Source organism: Podarcis muralis, chromosome 13 (assembly GCF_964188315.1).
Source record: "Podarcis muralis chromosome 13, rPodMur119.hap1.1, whole genome shotgun sequence".
NCBI classification, from domain to species: Eukaryota; Metazoa; Chordata; class Lepidosauria; order Squamata; family Lacertidae; genus Podarcis; species Podarcis muralis.
Window position 1 is genome coordinate 14,630,299 of NC_135667.1, and position 18,843 is coordinate 14,649,141.

Here is an 18,843-nt window from a genome sequence, read left to right on the forward strand (position 1 = left end):
AATCGTAGCAGTCACTGACAGACACGTTAATTTAGGCAAGCACACCGAACAGTCGTCATGTGAATTATCAGATCTGAAAACAACTCCGAAACCACCTTGGAAACACACTAAGGGATAAGTAATCTTTGCTTCTTTCACTGATTCTAATTTGGACTCTCAAACACATGTCTGAATTATTCCTTACCAAGAGCTTTGTGTAAAAGGTTGTTTTGAAACCCACCTTTATAAATGGAGAGAAGCATTTTCTTAGCTCTTGAGGCGGATTCATCCGTGTTTCTATTCTCCCCCCCCCCCAATTGTCTTTGAATCCCTGATGAGTGATTAAGATAATTGCAGAGTAGATAATAATGGCCCTCTTTAATATTCTCAGCTATACAGTGGTTCCCCTCCTTTCTCCTGGGCCATGTCCAGAAAGTGGTGGTAGGGAATGAGTGGTGGTAGGGGATGAGTGTCCAGACCCCTGGGCTCTCACTTGTGGGGTGCCTCAGGGTCTGTCCTCTCCCCCATGCTTTTCAACATCTACATGAAGCCACTGGGAGAGATCATCAGGGGGTTTGGGCTGGGTGCGGATGATACCCAGCTCTACCTCTCTTTTAAATCAGAACCAGTTAAGGCAGTGAAGGTCCTGTGTGAGTGTCTGGAGGCAGTTGGAGGATGGATGGCAGCTAACAGATTGAGGTTGAATCCTGACAAGACAGAAGTGCTATTCTTGGGGGACAGGGGGTGGGCTGGTGTGGAGGACTCCCTGGTTCTGAATGGAGTAACTGTGCCCCTGAAGGACCAGGTGTGCAACCTGGGAGTCATTTTGGACTCACAGCTGTCCATGGAGGCACAGGACAATTCTGTGTCCAGGGCAGCTGTTTACCACCTCCATCTGGTACTCAGGCTGAGACCCTACCTATCCACAGACTGTCTTGCCAGAGTGGTGCATGCTCTAGTTATCTCCAGCTTGAACTACTGCAACGCACTCTATGTGAGGCTACCTTTGAAGGTGACTCAGAAACTGCAATTACAGTGGTACCTCAGGTTACATACGCTTCAGGTTACAGACTCCACTAACCCAGAAATATTACCTCGGGTTAAGAACTTTGCTTGAGGGTGAGAACAGAAATTGTGCTCCAGCAGCACAGTGGCAGCAGGAGGCCCCATTAGCTAAAGTGGTGCTTCAGGTTAAGAGCAGTTTCAGGTTAAGTACGGACCTCCGGAACGAATTAAGTACTTAACCCGAGGTACCACTGTAATCCAGAATGCAGCAGCTAGACTGGTGACTGGGAGTGGCCGCCAAGACCATATAACACCAGTCCTGAAAGATCTTCATTGGCCCCAAGTACGCTTCCAAGCACAATTCAAAGTGTTGGTGCTGACCTTTAAAGCCCTAAACGGCCTTGGTCCTGTATACCTGAAGGACCATCTCCACCCCCATCGTCCAGCCCGGACACTGAGGTCCAGCGCCGAGGGCCTTCTGGCGGTTCCCTCGCTGCAAGAAGTTAGGTTACAGGGAACCAGGCAGAGGGCCTTCTCGGTAGTGGCGCCTGCCCTGTGGAATGCCCTCCCATCAAATGTCAAGGCAATAAGCAACTATTGTACTTTCAAAAGACAACTGAAGGCAGCCCTGTTTAAGGAAGTTTTTAATGTCTGATGCTGTATTGTTTTTAATATTCGGTTGGAAGCCACCCAGAGTGGCTGGGGAAACCCAGTCAGATGGGCGGGTTATAAATTTATTATTATTATTATTATTATTATTATTATTATTATTATTATTATTGCAAAGAAAAACTTTTTTATCTACTTTCTAATGGAGACCTGATAATCAATGACTCAGTGCTGGAATTCAGAGCATTTTGGGTGCTCAGGACTCCACTGTTGAGTGCCTGAGGCCCCTGTTCCTGCCTCTCTCCATCTGGCCCATCTGTTTGTAATTATGTAAATCATATTTTTCATATTGCAAGCCGCCTTGAGCATTGTTTTAACTGTGGAAAGGCGGCATACATACAAACATAAAATGGGATATAAATGCACGTGTACATATGTACAAATAAAATAAAATAAAATAAAATAAAGGTAAAGGTAAAGGTACCCCTGCCCGTACGGGCCAGTCTTGACAGACTCTAGGGTTGTGCGCCCATCTCACTCAAGAGGCCGGGGGCCAGCGCTGTCCGGAGACACTTCCGGGTCACGTGGCCAGCGTGACATCGCTGCTCTGGCGAGACAGAGCCGCACACGGAAACACCGTTTACCTTCCCGCTAGTAAGCGGTCCCTATTTATCTACTTGCACCCGGGGGTGCTTTCGAACTGCTAGGTTGGCAGGCGCTGGGACCGAACAACGGGAGCGCACCCTGCTGCGGGGATTCGAACTGCTGACCTTTCGATCGGCAAGCTCTAGGCGCTGAGGCTTTTACCCACAGCGCCACCCGCGTCCCTAAAATAAATGTACATACATACAAATAAAATGATGATGGTGATGCTGAAAACAAATTTAGGGTGCATGTGGCCAGTACAATTATGTTAATTTTAGCTAATATTTATACATGTTTGTGTATGTGATCCTTTCTTGGAGCATTGATTTGAAAAGCAGAGTAGAAAAAAATTTCAATTAATAAATAGCTCTCAAAATGACTCTTGGCATGTGAATATTTGGGGGGGGGGAATTGAGGGAAAAGAGCACACAGCAGGGCATGTTGAATTTTTCAGCTTTCAAATTTCAAAAAGGAGGGGTGGTTAAAAAGTTGTAACATGACTTGGGAATTCAAAAGTTATTTTGGTTAAAATAATATAATTGAGTTTTGCTTGTTAAGTAAAATGTGTGTAAAATTGCGTGGAAATCTCTTAGAATAGCAGTGGTGCCCATCTGAGAGGTGCTGGAGCTGAGTTCCTGTGAGTTCCCCCTGAAAAAATTATCTACCAGTGACTGTCAGAATTGAAGCCCAGAAAGTGAGTATCTTCTGGATGTTCTGGAAGCAAGCAAAAGGCACTTTTGATACCACATTTTGCCAGCAAGGCACCCCTCCCACAGCTCCAGGCAATTTTTCATTTTTATTTTTTCATTGTCAAAGGAAGAATACCACACTGAACCACACTTGTGTGGAATGACATCATTCACGGAGCCTACCCCCCACCTCCCACCCTTGGGTAGAACATATTATGAATCATCCTGAACGGACCAGGTGCCTTCTTTGGAACAATGGCCACTGGGGAAACATGGAGATTCTCAAAGGGAAGGAAGACAGAGAGTTCCTTAACAATTTTTTGGCCATCAATTTCAAGGTATTCCCTGATTGTCAGGGATTGGACAGAGGAGGAATTGTGGAGATCGCCAGAGAAGAGGAAGACAGTATAGATTTACCACAGTGGCTTGCGAGAGGTCACAGCTCAGAGGCAGATGAGGGGGAAAGTTGGGAAATAATGGAAGAGGAGGAAGAGGAGGAGGAGGCAGGGTCAGAGCAGCTGGCTGACACGTTATCACTAGGAAGCATTCCAGACCCCCCTTCTCCCAGAACCCAGGGAGCATTGAAAGTAGGAGAGCAAAGGGCTAGGAGACAGATGGCCCTAAGCGGCAACTGTAAGGTGGGTGGTGCTGTTGAAGAATGAGGAAGTAGGAGAGAAGGGGGGTGGAGATTTACTCGGAGCAACACCATTACTCCAAGAGGCTGCACTTCTAAGCCTCACTGTGAATATTTATTAAACAACATTGGTAAGAACTTTCCTTGTCTTATCCATTCCTGGCAATCTACCGTGGGGGGTTGGATCCTCTGACGCCTGACACTGATTTTTGATTAGCGGCTTCCTGAAGGGTCGCTATCACCTACAGCTGGAATTCAGATACCTTTTTAGAAACCTTCTGCAAGATATTTGGCTCCCAGCTGATCAGGGCAGCGTGTGAGAAGCAGGAGGAGGGTTGCTAGATAGGCGATGGAGGCAAGGAGTAAAAGTATTTACTTCTTGTTTCCATTGCCTGATTAAATTTTATTCGTACTGGTGTATCCTTTTGTTGGTCCCTGGGGATAAAGCCCTGGGAACCTCAAAAGGGGGAGCAGCCCCTGCTGCAAGATATCTATGGATGTGACGCGAGACACCACTCACACTCATGTGTGAATCTGCAGTTTGTCCTGCTACAGGCACCCCAATTAAAATCCCAGCAGACCCTTTGAGGAGATCCAGGACTGATATTGTTGTGTCACTTTTCTTCTCTATGTTAGGGTCCACAGGCCCAAACCATGTACCTTAATTTCTTAAGTCCCAATGGAAGCAAGGGTAGAGGCCCTGTTCCTGGCTTCCGGTTCTGGTCTGCCTTAATGGAGGCAACTCCCATGACAGCAGGAGGTCATTGGCGAAGGGAAAGCAAGGATGGTTGAGGGTAATTATTCTTTCAAGTTCCTCCCAGAGACAGGGGAGAACGGGCTTCACTCGCAGTTCATCTCGGTACCTGGCTTTCGCTCCGGCATGGAATGCGGGAGGCAGGGAGGCGCTGAGTGCAAAAGCACTTCACCTGCAAAAACCCTCCTACGCTGCCATTAAAAAGCCGAGGTTCTCCTGTTAATTAGAGCTTAATTTGAACTAAAGTACAGGAGTGTGCTAGAAGAGATGAGATCACAAACTGTGGAACAGAACCAGCTGCAAGGTCATTAAGGTTTGAACCTGAGAGAAGACTTGAGTTGCCTGCCATGGCCTGAGCTTTTGGAATTAATATTGATAGTCATGGTAACATTTCAAGCTTTTAGCACAAAAGATGACATTTTTTTATAACCTATAAATTTCTAAGCTACTAATGGTTGGAACATATTTGCTACTCTTCTTAACTAGAAAAGCACTCCTGTCTTCCCGTTATGCTACAGATCCCAGCACTGACCAGTTCATTAGCAGGCATTGGATATGAAAAAGTTAATAAGCTTTCCTTAACTTTGCTGACAGATGAGGATATTGGAAAAGGTAATTATCTGCTCTGTAATTATCATGATCACTGTTCTCATGTAATTGTACAGAAACCCCCCTGGTCTCAGGAAGACGGAAACAGATGGATTTGCTTCAGGAGTTGATGAAATGCTGCCTTCCATACATAAACACAAATTTCAAAGCAAGCTTTTATAAGCAGCTCCTTGGAAGCATTCTATCAAGCCAATGCTTGATAAGCTGGAATGTGATGTGTGAAACAACAACGTTTGTTTAAACTTTATGGGGTTTTTCAAGGTGGTCTTGGAGCTACTCCTGCTCTGAGTATCTGCACAATGAATATGTCCAGCTGTGGTAAAGACTTGTTGGTAGCGAGATGGACTTCATTATTGCTGCTCCTTCTGCTCCTGCAGTTCCCTGAGATTGTCAGCACAAATGCAGAGAGCAGATTGGGTCAGCAGCCAAAACCTCAAAATGGCTTTAGCATTCTGGAGAATCTTGCCATTGCTGAATTTGCCTCTATTGTTATTCCCGAGTTTCAAAAGTTCCCATATACGACATATCCTAAGCCACAAATGAGACTCCGGTAAGTCAATTTATTGACATTATCAATAGTATCTATATGGCAGAATTTGTATTTCAGTTGAGTATCTTAGTTTGAATATGGCAAAAACTACTCATTATTCTAGGTTGTGTGTGTGTTTGTGTTAGCACAAGTTGTACAAATGGAAGTTAAAAGATTGATTACTGCTGTTCTCTATTAATAGTAACACCTAAGCTATTGTTCCCACTCTTTCTTCAGAAAGGTTGATCTATATGTTTTATGTATTTACATACCCATCAACTGCCCTAGAAAAACTGGAACATTCTGTTTTATTCAATGAGAGCACAGTGGCCATTTTGGGTGCCTTGCTCTTATGCAATTTTGGGCAAAGATCTTGCCTTGGAAAAGTGGTTGGGGGGGGTTGTGATCTCGTGTGGTGCCCCAAACTGTGCATTTTTGGCCACCATACCAGAAGAAAGTGCTTTTTCTGGGTCTGTGATCTCTCACAGAGAGAAGACAGCACCACTTCAAACCAGGCTGTTTCAAAGAAATACAAATAATGAATCAACCATTCTTAAGAGCACATGGCTTCAGACCAATTTCAGTAAGGGTTCAAGCACAGTTTTAGGACTGAGACAGCTTTGGTAACTCTGATGGATGGTCTTCATCAGGAGAGATGCAAGGGGAGTGAGACATCCTTGGCTTTCCTTGTCCTCTTGGCAGCTTTCAACAACTCTGATTATGGTGTTCTTCACGAATCAGAAAGGGTGATGGGATTTGGAGGTTCTGCTCCTAACTGCAGGATCATTGCCATAAAGTAGCAGAGAAGGTGGCGCTGTGGGTTAAGCCACAGAGCCTAGGACTTGCCGATCAGAAGGTTGGCGGTTCAAAACCCTGCGACAGGATGAGCTCCCGATGCTCGGTCCCTGCTCCTGCCAACCAAGCAGTTCGAAAGCACGTCAAAGTGGAAGTAGATAAATAGGTACCGCTCTGGTGGGAAGGTAAACGGTGTTTCCGTGCGCTGCTCTGGTTCGCCAGAAGCAGCTTAGTCATGCTGGCCACATGACCCAGAAGCTGTACGCCGGCTCCCTCGGCCAATAAAGCGAGATGAGTGCCGCAACCCCAGAGTCGGCCACGACTGGACCTAATGGTCAGAGGTCCCTTTACCTTTACCTTTAGCAGAGAAGCAGTTGCTTGACCTCACTGCTATTGAGTTGTCAGTTTACGCAAGGGCGTATTCTGTCTCCTGTGTTGTTCAACAAACATATGAAACTGTCGGGGTGTTCTCCAGGGATTTGCAGCATGGTGTCAAGAGTATGCTGGGGACTGAATATTCTATTTGAATCAGAAGAGAATGTGAAATTGTTGGAAGCAGTGATAGGCTAGTTTTGGGACATTAAACTGAAAATGAATCATGATGAGGCAGGGATTCTTAATGTGAGCAATTCCTGCGTAAGAAAATTCAGTGGACTAGATAAAAATCTTGTAATGGTTCAAAATGTTTTTAGTTATAATTGTTTTACATACAGTGGTACCTCAGGTTAAGTACTTAATTCGTTCTGGAGGTCCGTTCTTAACCTGAAACTGTTCTTAACCTGAAGCACCACTTTAGCTAATGGGGCCTTCTGCTGCCACCATGCCACCGCCGCCCAATTTCTGTTCTCATCCTGAAGCAAAGTTCTTAACCCAAGGTACTATTTCTGGGTTAGTGGAGTCTGTAACCTGAAGCATCTGTAACTTGAAGCATCTGTAACCCGAGGTACCACTGCATATTCTCATTTCATTTTTTTATTATATTGCTACATTAGCATTTGTCGCATGAGCTCTTTGGGAGGAAGGAAGTGGCAAAGGAATAATAATAATAATAATAATAATAATAATAATAATAATAATAATAATAATAATGTGTGAAGTAATGTAATGTTTCTTCTTCAAACAATAACATTAAATTGCTAATGATTTATAATATCTGTGAAACTCAACTTAAATTGCATTTGCATTAAATTAACTCAACGGTCCCATGAAATCCCTCAGTCTACATTGAAATATCTCCGCAGCTATTTGCCAAATTACTACCATCATGTCCTTGTTTTTGTGTTTGCCATGGTTGAGATCAAGAGGAATCCCCGACTCTTACCCAACAGCACAGTATTTGCCACCATCACTAAAAATGCTTACAATGAAATGGGCTCCTGTAAAGGGACTATGGATCTCCTTTTCCTAAGACAGGGGAACCCCCTTAACTACATCTGTGACAAGACATACAAGCTAATGGCCATCATTGGAGGGCTCACCCTTCAGAACTCCAAGCAAATGCCCCACATCTTAAATATCTACAAGATACCACAGGTGTGTCTATCTGTCAGTATGCATAGTATGTGAGAGCTTACCCCCCACCCCCTGCACAATGAAAGATGATAATTTGTATTTGATATACAGTGGTACCTTGGTTTACGAACTTTATCCGTTCCGGAAGTCCGTTCTTAAACCAAACCATTCTTAAACCAAGGCATGCTTTCCCATAGCAACGGGGAACTAAATGTACAAGTGGAACACACTCAACAGGAAGCGGAACATGTTCTGCTTCCAAGGCAAAGTTCACAAACCAAAACACCTACTTACAGGTTTGCAGCGTTCTTAATCCAAGTTGTTCATAAACTAAACTGTTCTTAAACCAAGGTACCACTGTATATGCTTTATATGTACATGTGTGCTCTTTCTCTTTTTTCTTTGCCTCAGCACTTTCCCCACGAAAGCCTGTTCTTTATCGTAGTAATGGAGCAAACAGCAAACTGTGGAAAACATGAATTGCTGTTTGTTCCAAATCAGCAGTAAAAAGCAGGGTTTTGCAGGGAAAGCACTGAGACAAAAGAAAAAAAGAACTTGGACACGACACTTTAAACGTGGACCTAGAAAGTACAGGGCAAAAGGAAGTGTGGCTGAGCCCTCACACACACTTAGCAAACTGCTTCCTCCTCCGACCCTGCTCCAAATCATCCCTTTATATGATCCATATCCAGTGCTCTTTTTCTAGAAAAAGAGGTGCCAAAACTCACCATAAACGCCTCCCTTGTTCTCTTATAATGGCAATGGCACCCACTTGAGAGGTGCCGGAACTGATTTCTGATAGGTTCCGGCTGGGGGAAAAAGCCCTGTTCATATCACATGCACTCATGTTTGACTTCTTACCTGAGTCAGAAAACAGAAACAAGTTTGGAGTTTTGAAAAAAAAGTTTAATATGTGCCATAAAAAGGGCGAAACCTGTCCTTTTTTTTCTTCATTAATTTTTGGCTCCAAACTCTCCCCTCCTCAAAAATTTCCTTTGATTTTTTCAAAGTGATCCTGGATCTGATTCATGTTTTTGTGGTTGTTTGTTTGTTTGTTTGCTTGCTTGCTTGTTATTACTACATGGTAAAAGGTAAAGGGACCTTGGACAGTTAAGTCCAGTCGCGAATGACTAGGATTGTGGTGCACAATTCGCTTTACAGGCCGAGGGAGCTGACGTTTGTCCGCAGACATGTGGCCAGCATGACTAAGCCGCTTCTTCTGAAACCAGAGCAGTGCACAGAAATGTCATTTACCTTCCCGCCAGAGTGGTACCTATTTATCTACTTTACTTTGACATGCTTTCGAAGTGCTAGGTTGGCAGGAGCTGGGACCGAACAATGGGAGCTCACCCCATCATGGGGATTCAAACTGCCAACCTTCCGATCGACAAGCCTAAGGCTCAGTGGTTTACACCACAGCGCCACCCACATCCCTTGTTACTACTTAGCCCATTGGTAATCTTCTCTAGATTGTTGTACTGGAGAATTTACAGTCGCTGCTGTATTAGAGGATCAAAAGCAATATTAGCACAACCTTCTATCCTACCATACATTTGTAGAAGTTATTGAAACTGAGCAAACATAAGAGATTGTTTTGGTTTCTTAAAAGGTTATTGTCCTTGTTCTTAGCTTAGTTATAGCTCTTTTGAGCCTGCCTTGAGTGATAAAACACAATTCCCTTCTGTCTATCGGATGATCCCAAATGAAAGTCCTCAGTATGCTGGGATTGTTCAGCTGCTTCAACATTTTGGATGGACCTGGATTGGGCTCATTGTTTCAGATGACGACAGTGGAGAAAAGTTATTGAGGACTCTCATTCCTTGGTTACTCCAGAAAAATATTTGCATTGCTTTTAAGCAAGTTATTCCAACCCTGGAAGGCATCCACAGAGTAACATCTACGAATTTAATTAATAAAGTAAGATCTATTCTTTTATCATCCAAAACCAATGTGATTCTTGTTCATGGGAATTCGCAGTCTATGGAGGTCTTACGGATGGTTCTGCATGTCGATGAAAATGGACCTAAACCAATGGAGAGGGTTTGGGTCGTAACAGCTCTGTGGGATTTTGCATCTGTGTTGGATAGTCGGGCCTTCACACCAAAATCTTTCAATGGAACCTTGTCCTTCTCACTCCACGCTAATGATGTTGCAGGATATAAAGAGTTCCTTGAGATTTTAAATCCTACTAAGACTGTACTTTATGATATTCATCATTTCTGGTCGAGTGCATTTTTGTGCTCATTCCCCACCTATAACATTTATGCAAAAACCTCAAGAATCTGTACTGGGCAAGAGAAGTTGAGGAGCCTTCCACAGATTGTGTTTGAAATGGGAATGTCTGGCCAAGCTTACAGTATCTACAATGCTGTGTATGTTATAGCACATGCTCTCCATGCGATACTTTCATCAAGATTAAAGCAGAAGCTTATGGGGAAAGCTGCCAGACGGAATCTTAACGTCCATCCATGGCAGGTAAGAGTCTCCTTTCTGTCACAACTGTAATGTGTGTACAGTGGTACCTCGGGTTAAGTACTTAATTCATTCCAGAGGTCCGTTCTTAACCTGAAACTGTTCTTAACCTGAAGCACCACTTTAGCTAATGGGGCCTCCTACTGCTGCTGCGCTGCCACTGCACGATTTCAGTTCTCATCCTGAAGCAAAGTTCTCAACCCGAGGTACTATTTCTGGGTTAGCGGAGTCTGTAATCTGAAGCGTATGTAACCTGAAGCGTATGTAACCTGAAGCGTATGTAACCCAAGGTACCGCTGTACTCAAATGCATTTCAATGTCCAGATTAATGTCCTTTGTTGTAGTAGATTTTTGAAACTGATTGGAGGTCGGACTTCTTTTCTCTCTCAATCCTTGGTTTATGATGAGCTGTTTCTTTGAAAGTTTTGAATTTTTCTACAGCAATTTCTCTAACCTGGTGGTGTTTGGACTACAACTTTGATCACCACAAGCCCTTATGACAAATGATAAGAAATTGTGAAAATTGTAATTGAAAACATTTGGAAGGTTGGAGGTAGGGGAAGGAAGCATGTCCACTTTTAACTTAAACACCAGAATCAGTCACATTTTCTGACATCAAGATATGAGATATCTACACCATAGCCTTCACTTTTCCAGGCTCAGTCAATGGGAGATTTGCCAGTCCTATCATTGCCAGTCACTTCTGGGTGATGGGTGGTAGCAAAAAGTAACTCTTTAATTTGTTTTTAAAAATATGTTATTTGCTTTTTGATTGATTGGTGGGTTGGTTGGCTAAGTTAACTGAATGCAACTTTAAGCAAAAGTTGCTTAAAGTTTTGAAATTTCATGCATATCAGTTAATATCTCGACCCTCCTCCACAATAATAGTTGTATACTTGGCTGTTTTCCTGTGTTGTGAAGGCTGAAATTTCAATCCAATGGAGCAGGGTCAGTATATTAACTGATTTGCATGAAATTTCAGATAGAGCTCTATAATCCCTAGTGTACTGAGATAAGACCTTTGGAGCAGGCATTTTTTTTTATAAAGTTTTTTATGAACCTCCCTAACCCGCGTCCCTAATATGCATTGCTGCGTGTTTAAAGTGGATTGGTTGGTAAATGAATTCTGGAGAGTTCTCTAGTAGATCTTATGTGATTGGCTAACATTGGTCACATGGGAGGTATCAAGTGAAAGAGAGACTCCATTTTATGTGAAGCAAGATGATGGTGCTTTCGAATCCACTCCACTGTGAACATTGCTAAGTTGAATAGAGTGTTGGAATGCTTCGTCTTGGCTTGAAAGAAAGAGAGCAAAGCCTCAATTCATGTCTTTCCTTCTCCAATCAAGCTTCACTCCTTTTTGAAGCTCATCCACTTCAACAATAGTGCTGGAGAAGAAATATTTTTTGATGAAAATGGAGACTTGGCAACTGGATATGATATTGTCAACACTGTCACCTTTTCCAATCTGTCCATCCATAGAGTCTGTGTTGGAAGGGTGGACCCACAGGCTCCTGAAGGGAAGAAATTCACCATCAATGGAAGTGCTGTTGTGTGGAACCACAAGTTTAACCAGGTGAAAATTACTATTTTTTCCCAGAGCCTACTGATCTCTTTATAGGTCCAGGACCAAATCTGGCTGTTTCTGATTCCACCAAGGAATGGTTTAAAGGTCATACTGTGCAGATATTTTAAGAATAAGCATCAGAAATCCTTTTAAAAAACCTGCTTGGAACCTCTTTGAACCAGAGATGGTCTGAGTGATATAAAAAAAATAAGCAAGGCTGAAGGATGCTGTTACTTCTGCTAATAAGTGGCTAGCTAGACCATAAGGCTGCTATTGTTGGGAATGTACTCAATCTCTGCACAACCTGAAATAATTATGTGATAACCTTATATGGGGAGAATTCAAAATGCAATGTTTATTGAATACAGCTGAGAAAACAAAGGTAGAGAAGTCTCATTCATAGTCACAAACACACTTACAGCAAATCTACAAGGGATGTGTCCTCTGACAGCAAGCCAGCCAGTCTAGCAATTGGCTAGATCAGGCATCCCCAAACTCGGCGCTCCAGATATTTTGGGACGACAACTCCCATCATCCCTGACCACGGTTCTGTTAGCTAGGGATGGTGGGAGTTGTAATCCAAAAACATCTGGAGGGCCGAGTTTGGGGATGCCTGAGCTAGATGTTACCAGTACAGTCATGTTATCCAATAAGTCCACCAATAGAGTCCATGTGGGAAGGTTAGGCCCACTGCCTTCTGGAGAGAAAAAACCCATCATCAATAGAAATGTGATTGAATGTAATCAAATTTTAACCAAGTGGGGAGGACAATCATTTTCCTGTGCTTTAAGTTTGACGATAGTCCTAAGGCCAAATTGTGGCTGGTCCTGGTTCCAAAACATGCAGAAATCCTAACTAATCCTAATACAGTGGTGCCTCGCAAGACGAAAAGAATCCGTTTCACGATTCTTTTCTTCTAGCGGTTTTTTTGTCTTGCGAAGCAACCCCATTGGCGGCTAAGCGGATTAGCGCTATTAGCGATTTAGCGCTATTAGCGATTTAGCGCTATTAGCGGCTTAGCGGGCTTAGCGGCTAAGCTGTTAAAAGGCTATTAACAGCTTAGCCGCTTTGAAAAAGGGGGGGGAAGCGGGGGGAAATGGCGAGACTCGCAAGATGTTTTCGTCTTGCGAAGCAAGCCCATAGGGAACTTCGTCTTGCGAAGCGCCTCCGCGACGGAAAACCCTTTCGTCTAGCGGGTTTTCCGTCTTGCGAGGCATTCGTCTTGTGGGGCACCACTGTAAAATTAAAGACAACTGATTGAATAGAAAATATGACTGGTGCATAGGATATTAAATTATACAATTATAGCAGGTGGGGAAAACATCTGCCATGCCAGGCAAATGTAGCTTTCCCCTGGTGCCCAATTGGTCTGCAAGAATCTTCTGCCCATTGGCCAAATTTGATTTGCTAAGGGTTGAAATTTAGCCCACAATACTGCTTCACCCAAAATGATGCTTCGTCTGCTTCACATCTGCAGAGATTGGGGGCTGGGAGCTCTGACTGCAACCATTTTGAGCTAAAGCCCATCAGAGTTGCGATACTAAGCAAAGGTGTCCAAGGGTCTGACAGCATTGTATGTTTCATATGAGGTTTGAAGCTGACATGGAAATGGAGATGAAGGAAGCATTTGAGATAGAGAAAGCAATAAGACAAGGAATGTGATGGAACATCTGAGGGATGAAGAATTCTAAGAAATGAGTCAGGATTAGCTGTGACTGTGTGACTGTGCAAAAAGGGATAAAATTCAATATGCAAGCTAAAAGAGAAAGTAGTTTATTTGCATCTGTTTGTATAGGCCTTGTAGGCCTTGCCTTACTGCTTCTGCTCTTAAGAACCTTTGATTCATGACATGGGACAGGTCAAATTAAGAAACCTGCCATTTTAAAGTCAGCTCATCATTGGTCTACAATGTAAATCCATTCTTTCTGGATATTAATAGAACCTACCACAATCCACGTGTGTTGAGAGTTGCCGTCCTGGACACAGTAGGATTTTGCATCAGGGGAAACAGATTTGTTGCCACGATTGTTCCCAGTGCTCTGAAGGAACAGTTTCAAAACTGATGGGTAAGTAGAGATTTCACACTTCCATGAGTCCAGAGTCCAGTAATCTTAAATGGGCTCAAAGGGCTGATTTACACATGCGTGTTCATCACTTACTGCTTACAGCATTACACTATTTATTTGATGTGGATACAGATAATTTCATATCACGTCAGATGTTTCATAGAGTCTATGCACACGTTGAGCTATTTGGACAGTGATCTGTGCTATAGATTTCTCTCTATCTAGTCCAGCGGTTCTCAACCTGTGAGTCCCCAGATGTTGCTGGACTGCAACTTCCATCATCCCTGAGCTCTGGCCTTGCTAGCTAGGGGTGATGGGAGTTGTAGTTCAACAGCATCTGGGGACCCACAGGTTGAGAAAGGCTTCTCTAATCAATAACCAAGTGAAGGCATTTATTCACTTATTTTATTTATTTATTAAAATAACTAAATGTGCTTTCAAATATAATAACTTCAATTCAGAAACAGACTTGGATAAAATCCTGATTTAAAAGGATTACTGGAACAGGAAGAAATTCAACAGGGATTGAAAAGGTAACAGAGATGAGTCCTGAGTGATAGGAGGGGATTCCAAAGAGTAGATGCCAGCACACTAAAGACAATGAGTATTAAAACAATTAGGATTAAATTTTATAATCTCAATTAATTTCCTATTTTGCATGAATGATACAATGTGCCAAATAATATTCTGGGCAGAATGTGTGCTGTTCCTTATTATGAACACCAAATAAATTGAATAATTCAGTGCCACTATCATCCCTGTATTATACCCCAAAAAAATCTAAATTAGGATTATCATGCCAGATCTTCTGTAATGGAATGGAGCATTCCATTCCTCTTTTTCTGGAGGAATAGATCCAAAGTGTATTAAGCAGTTGATGCCCTCTAGTTTTAAGGAGATTCATTTCCACTTTTACATTCTTGAGACTTATAACTTTCAGATGCAGACCACTGCAACAAGTGCCCTGAGGACCAGCATCCAAACAAGGACCACGACCACTGCATTCCTAAGCATATTGTCTATTTAGCTTATGGAGAATCCTTGGGAATAATTCTGGCTTCATTTGCTCTGTTCCTTTCTCTGATCACACTAGTGGTGATGTGGATCTTCATTCAAAACCAGGAGACTCCCATTGTCAAGGCCAACAACTGGAACATCACCTGCACCCTCCTCATTTCCCTATTGCTTTGCTTTCTGTGCTCCTTCCTATTCATTGGAAAGCCTGGGAAGGTGACCTGCCTTCTCCGTCAAACAGTCTTTGGGATGGTCTTCTGTCTTGCTGTTTCTTGTGTCCTGGCAAAAACCATCACTGTGGTTCTGGCCTTCATGGCCACCAAGCCAGGAAACAGGATGAGGAAATGGGTGGGGAAGAGGCTGGCAGTATCAGTCATCATCCTTTGCACTCTTATTCAAACTGGCATCTGTGCACTGTGGTTGGCAACCTCTCCTCCCTTCCCAGAGTTTGACATGCATTCACAGACTACCCAAATCATTGTGCAGTGCAATGAAGGATCAGCCGCCATGTTTTATACTGTCCTGGGCTACATGGGTCTTCTGGCCATCATCAGCTTCACTGTGGCTTTCTTTGCCCGGAAGCTGCCTGATACTTTCAACGAAGCCAAGCTTATCACCTTCAGTATGTTAGTGTTCTGCAGTGTTTGGGTGTCCTTTGTCCCCACCTACTTAAGCACCAAAGGAAAATACATGGTGGCTGTGGAGATCTTCTCCATTTTAGCCTCTAGTGTGGGTTTGCTGGGCTGCATCTTCTTCCCCAAATTGTACATTATTGTCCTGAGGCCTGAACTGAACAGTAGAGATCAGCTTGTAAAGAAAAAGAATCATATCTGAATTTTAAAAAGCTACAAGATAAGGATTCCCCTTATCTCCAGATTGATAGTAATTCAATCTGGTATTCAAATTACTTGCAATAAAGATTAGGGAGGACGAGAAAATAATGGGCATATGGATAGGACAGAGAACATATAAACGTAAAGCCTTTGGGCAGGAATAGAATGCTGGGACTGGAGAGGAGTTTGTGTGTATTAGAACCAGTCAGATATTTTTCCATGAAAGACAGTGGGAGAAATGGGTTGTATGTACAGTGGTACCTCGGGTTAAGTACTTAATTCGTTCTGAAGGTCCGTTCTTAACCTGAAACTGTTCTTAACCTGAAGCACCACTTTAGCTAATGGGGCTTCCCACTGCCGCTGCACCGCCAGAGCACGATTTCTGTTCTCATCCTGAAGCAAAGTTCTTAACCCGAGGTACTATTTCTGGGTTAGCGGAGTCTGTAACCTGAAGCGTATGTAAAAGGTGAATTGTATGTAAAAGGTGAATTGTATGTAAAAGGTGAATTGTATGTAAAACGTGAATTGTATGTAAAACGTGAATTGTATGTAACGTGAATTGTATGTAACCCGAGGTACCATTGTATGTATTATTGATTTATAACTAAAGATTTATGTGGGCTCACAAAGTGACAAGTAACTCTTCTTGATATTTGGGAATATGCTATGCTTATTGAAATTGAAAAAGAGCAGCCAATGGAAAATGAAGAAGAGGAAAATAGAAAAATTAAGGACAAAATGCTAAAATGTGTTAAGTTTTTTGAAATGTATGTAATACTGGGCATCAAATAAGGATGGGAAGTGAAACATCAAGGTAGCAGGGGCAGAAAGTCAACTTTTAAATTTGAATTAATTTCATGTTAATTAGTTTGAATTTTTTTGAAAAACAATTAAAATCAGTTGGCAAAAAAAAGGTTTGCACTGTTATGTTATCTGGGTTGTGAGTGGGATGCATATGTGGTCATTAAGCGACAGTTTTTTTATTATTCCAAATATGTTGTTGGCCCCAAGTTCCCATGTTCCTATAATACCCAACATGCCTTGAATTTGTGCAGTGGCTTTTTCATTAGCAAGCACTGGATATGAAGTTGAGAAATAAGTTTTTGGTGACTTTGTTAAGAGTTGAGTATCTTAGAGAAGGAAATTATCTACCCTGCAATTATCAAAACCACTATCCTCATGTAATTGAGTTGGGATCCCATTGCTATAAGAAAAAGAAAAACACACAGATCAGTCTACCCCAGGAGTTCCTGTCATGCTGCTCTCCATGTATAAAGATAATTTTTCAAACCATTTTTTATACAAAGCTTTTTTGAATGGGTCTATCAAACCTAACTTTGATTGGAATCAGTGACTCTAGAAAGTTGGTGGGTTTGCCCCCGTTCAAATTATTTTTTTTTTATTAATTTCCCAAAATACAAATCAAACCAGATTAAATTAATTTAAGACAGTTTCTTAAAATCAGGTTTCCTGCTCCGGTTCCAAACATATCATCATCACCATTTCCTCGCATAGCTGCATCATTTCTTATTTAAAGTCCAGTTGACATCCTTCAGTTGCCATTAAACCATTCTTCCAGCTGGCTGCTTTTCCCACCTCCGATACATCTTATAGACAAGTAATCCATTTCATGTGTGTAGTCTTTCACATACATTTTTGTTCCAGACCTAGTGTGCTGGGGAGAGTTCATTACCATCTTCCATTATTCTGTTCTTTGCGGTGTTTATCTGGATGATACAAGGTCACATTCCATTTCTACCACCGTTTACTGACTAGCTTACGAGCTGCAGCCATAAATAAATCACAGAATGCATATACAAACTCCCCCATTAGAATCCCACTCTGGAGTTCTTCCTCAGCACACAATTAGAAACAAGATTTTTCTTCAAATTCAGCCTCTTTGCCAGATCTGCTTGGCAGCAGTTCATTCTTTTGTCACTGCAACTCCATCAGGACTCCTAGTCCGGTCCAGGAATATTTTTAAATAAATCCATTCAGCCTCGGTCTGGGGCAGGAGGGGAGGGCATATAAAAACCTTGTTAAATGCCTTGTTGAAGGCTGGTTTAAACCCCTTGTACCATTATCAGGGGGGTCTTGGAGCTCCTCCTGTTCTGTGTATCTGTCACAATGTATGTGCCCAGCTGCGGGCAAGATTTAATGGTGCCCAGGTGGATGTCACTGCTGATGCTCCTATTGCTGCTGCAGATGCCTCAAATTGTCAGCAAGAAGGCCGACAATGGATTGGGTCAGCAGACAAAGGTTCGTGATGACTATGGCATTCCAGAGGACATTTTTGTGGGTGAATTTGTCTCTTTCTTTATTCACGAGTTTAATGAGATCACATATGAGACAACTCCAGATCCAGATATGAGAGCCTAGTAAGTAAACTTTTCTAGCAAATAAGTCCACTGACTGAATTAAAATAACAGTTCAGTAGCTTAGTGTGAATATAACAAAGTTATTCATTGTTTGAGGCTTTGCCTGCAGCAAAATTTTAAGAAATGGGAATTGCAACAAGACCAATGAATTTAAATCCTTGAAGTTCTGTCCTCTATGAATGAAAATCATGACTGGGAATATTGAAACCATTCATACATTTTTCCCCATTCTGCAAAATGTATGATGTGTATAGGTTTTCGTTATTTGCTCGATTATTATACTGTTTTGCTTTCAGAATAATTGTATTGCAAACTAAGTTATGGTAATACGCATGACATAAGATGATGCCTTATATACTGTACCTAGTGAGGTTATCAGCAAATCTAGTTGCTGATTATCAACACTGATTGGCAGCGGGTGTCTAAGGTTTCAGATAGGGGGTATTCCCAGCTCTTCCTGCAGATGCCAGGAATTAAAGGTGGGACCTTCAGCATGCAAACCAGGTGCTCTACCATGGAACTACAGCAATTCCCCAACAGTCAGTGCAATTTATCAATTCTGACTTAATTACTGATGACTTTTGAAGCCAACCTTTCCACAGTACAATCCAGCAGCCTTGCTGTAACATTACAAGGCTTCCAATTCTATTTCCCATTCAGCAAATAATGGCGATTGTGCATGAGATGAAGTCTCTTGAAAATGGCATAATTTTTATATGCATCTGGTACCAAAGTTTCTCCCTTGATGGAGAA

At 42.4% G+C, this 18,843-nt stretch overlaps 1 protein-coding gene across 1 annotated transcript; it reads left to right on the forward strand.

Annotated features, from left to right (window-relative positions):
- The first annotated feature begins 7,688 nt into the window (after positions 1-7,688).
- Positions 7,689-15,734, forward strand: LOC114583270 (vomeronasal type-2 receptor 26-like). Its single transcript, XM_077916979.1, has 5 exons — positions 7,689-7,781; positions 9,390-10,235; positions 11,581-11,808; positions 13,739-13,865; positions 14,806-15,734. The coding sequence occupies exons 1-5, from the start codon at positions 7,704-7,706 to the stop codon at positions 15,711-15,713; spliced, it is 2,187 nt and encodes a 728-aa protein (XP_077773105.1). The 5' UTR covers positions 7,689-7,703; the 3' UTR covers positions 15,714-15,734.
- Positions 15,735-18,843: the final 3,109 nt, after the last annotated feature.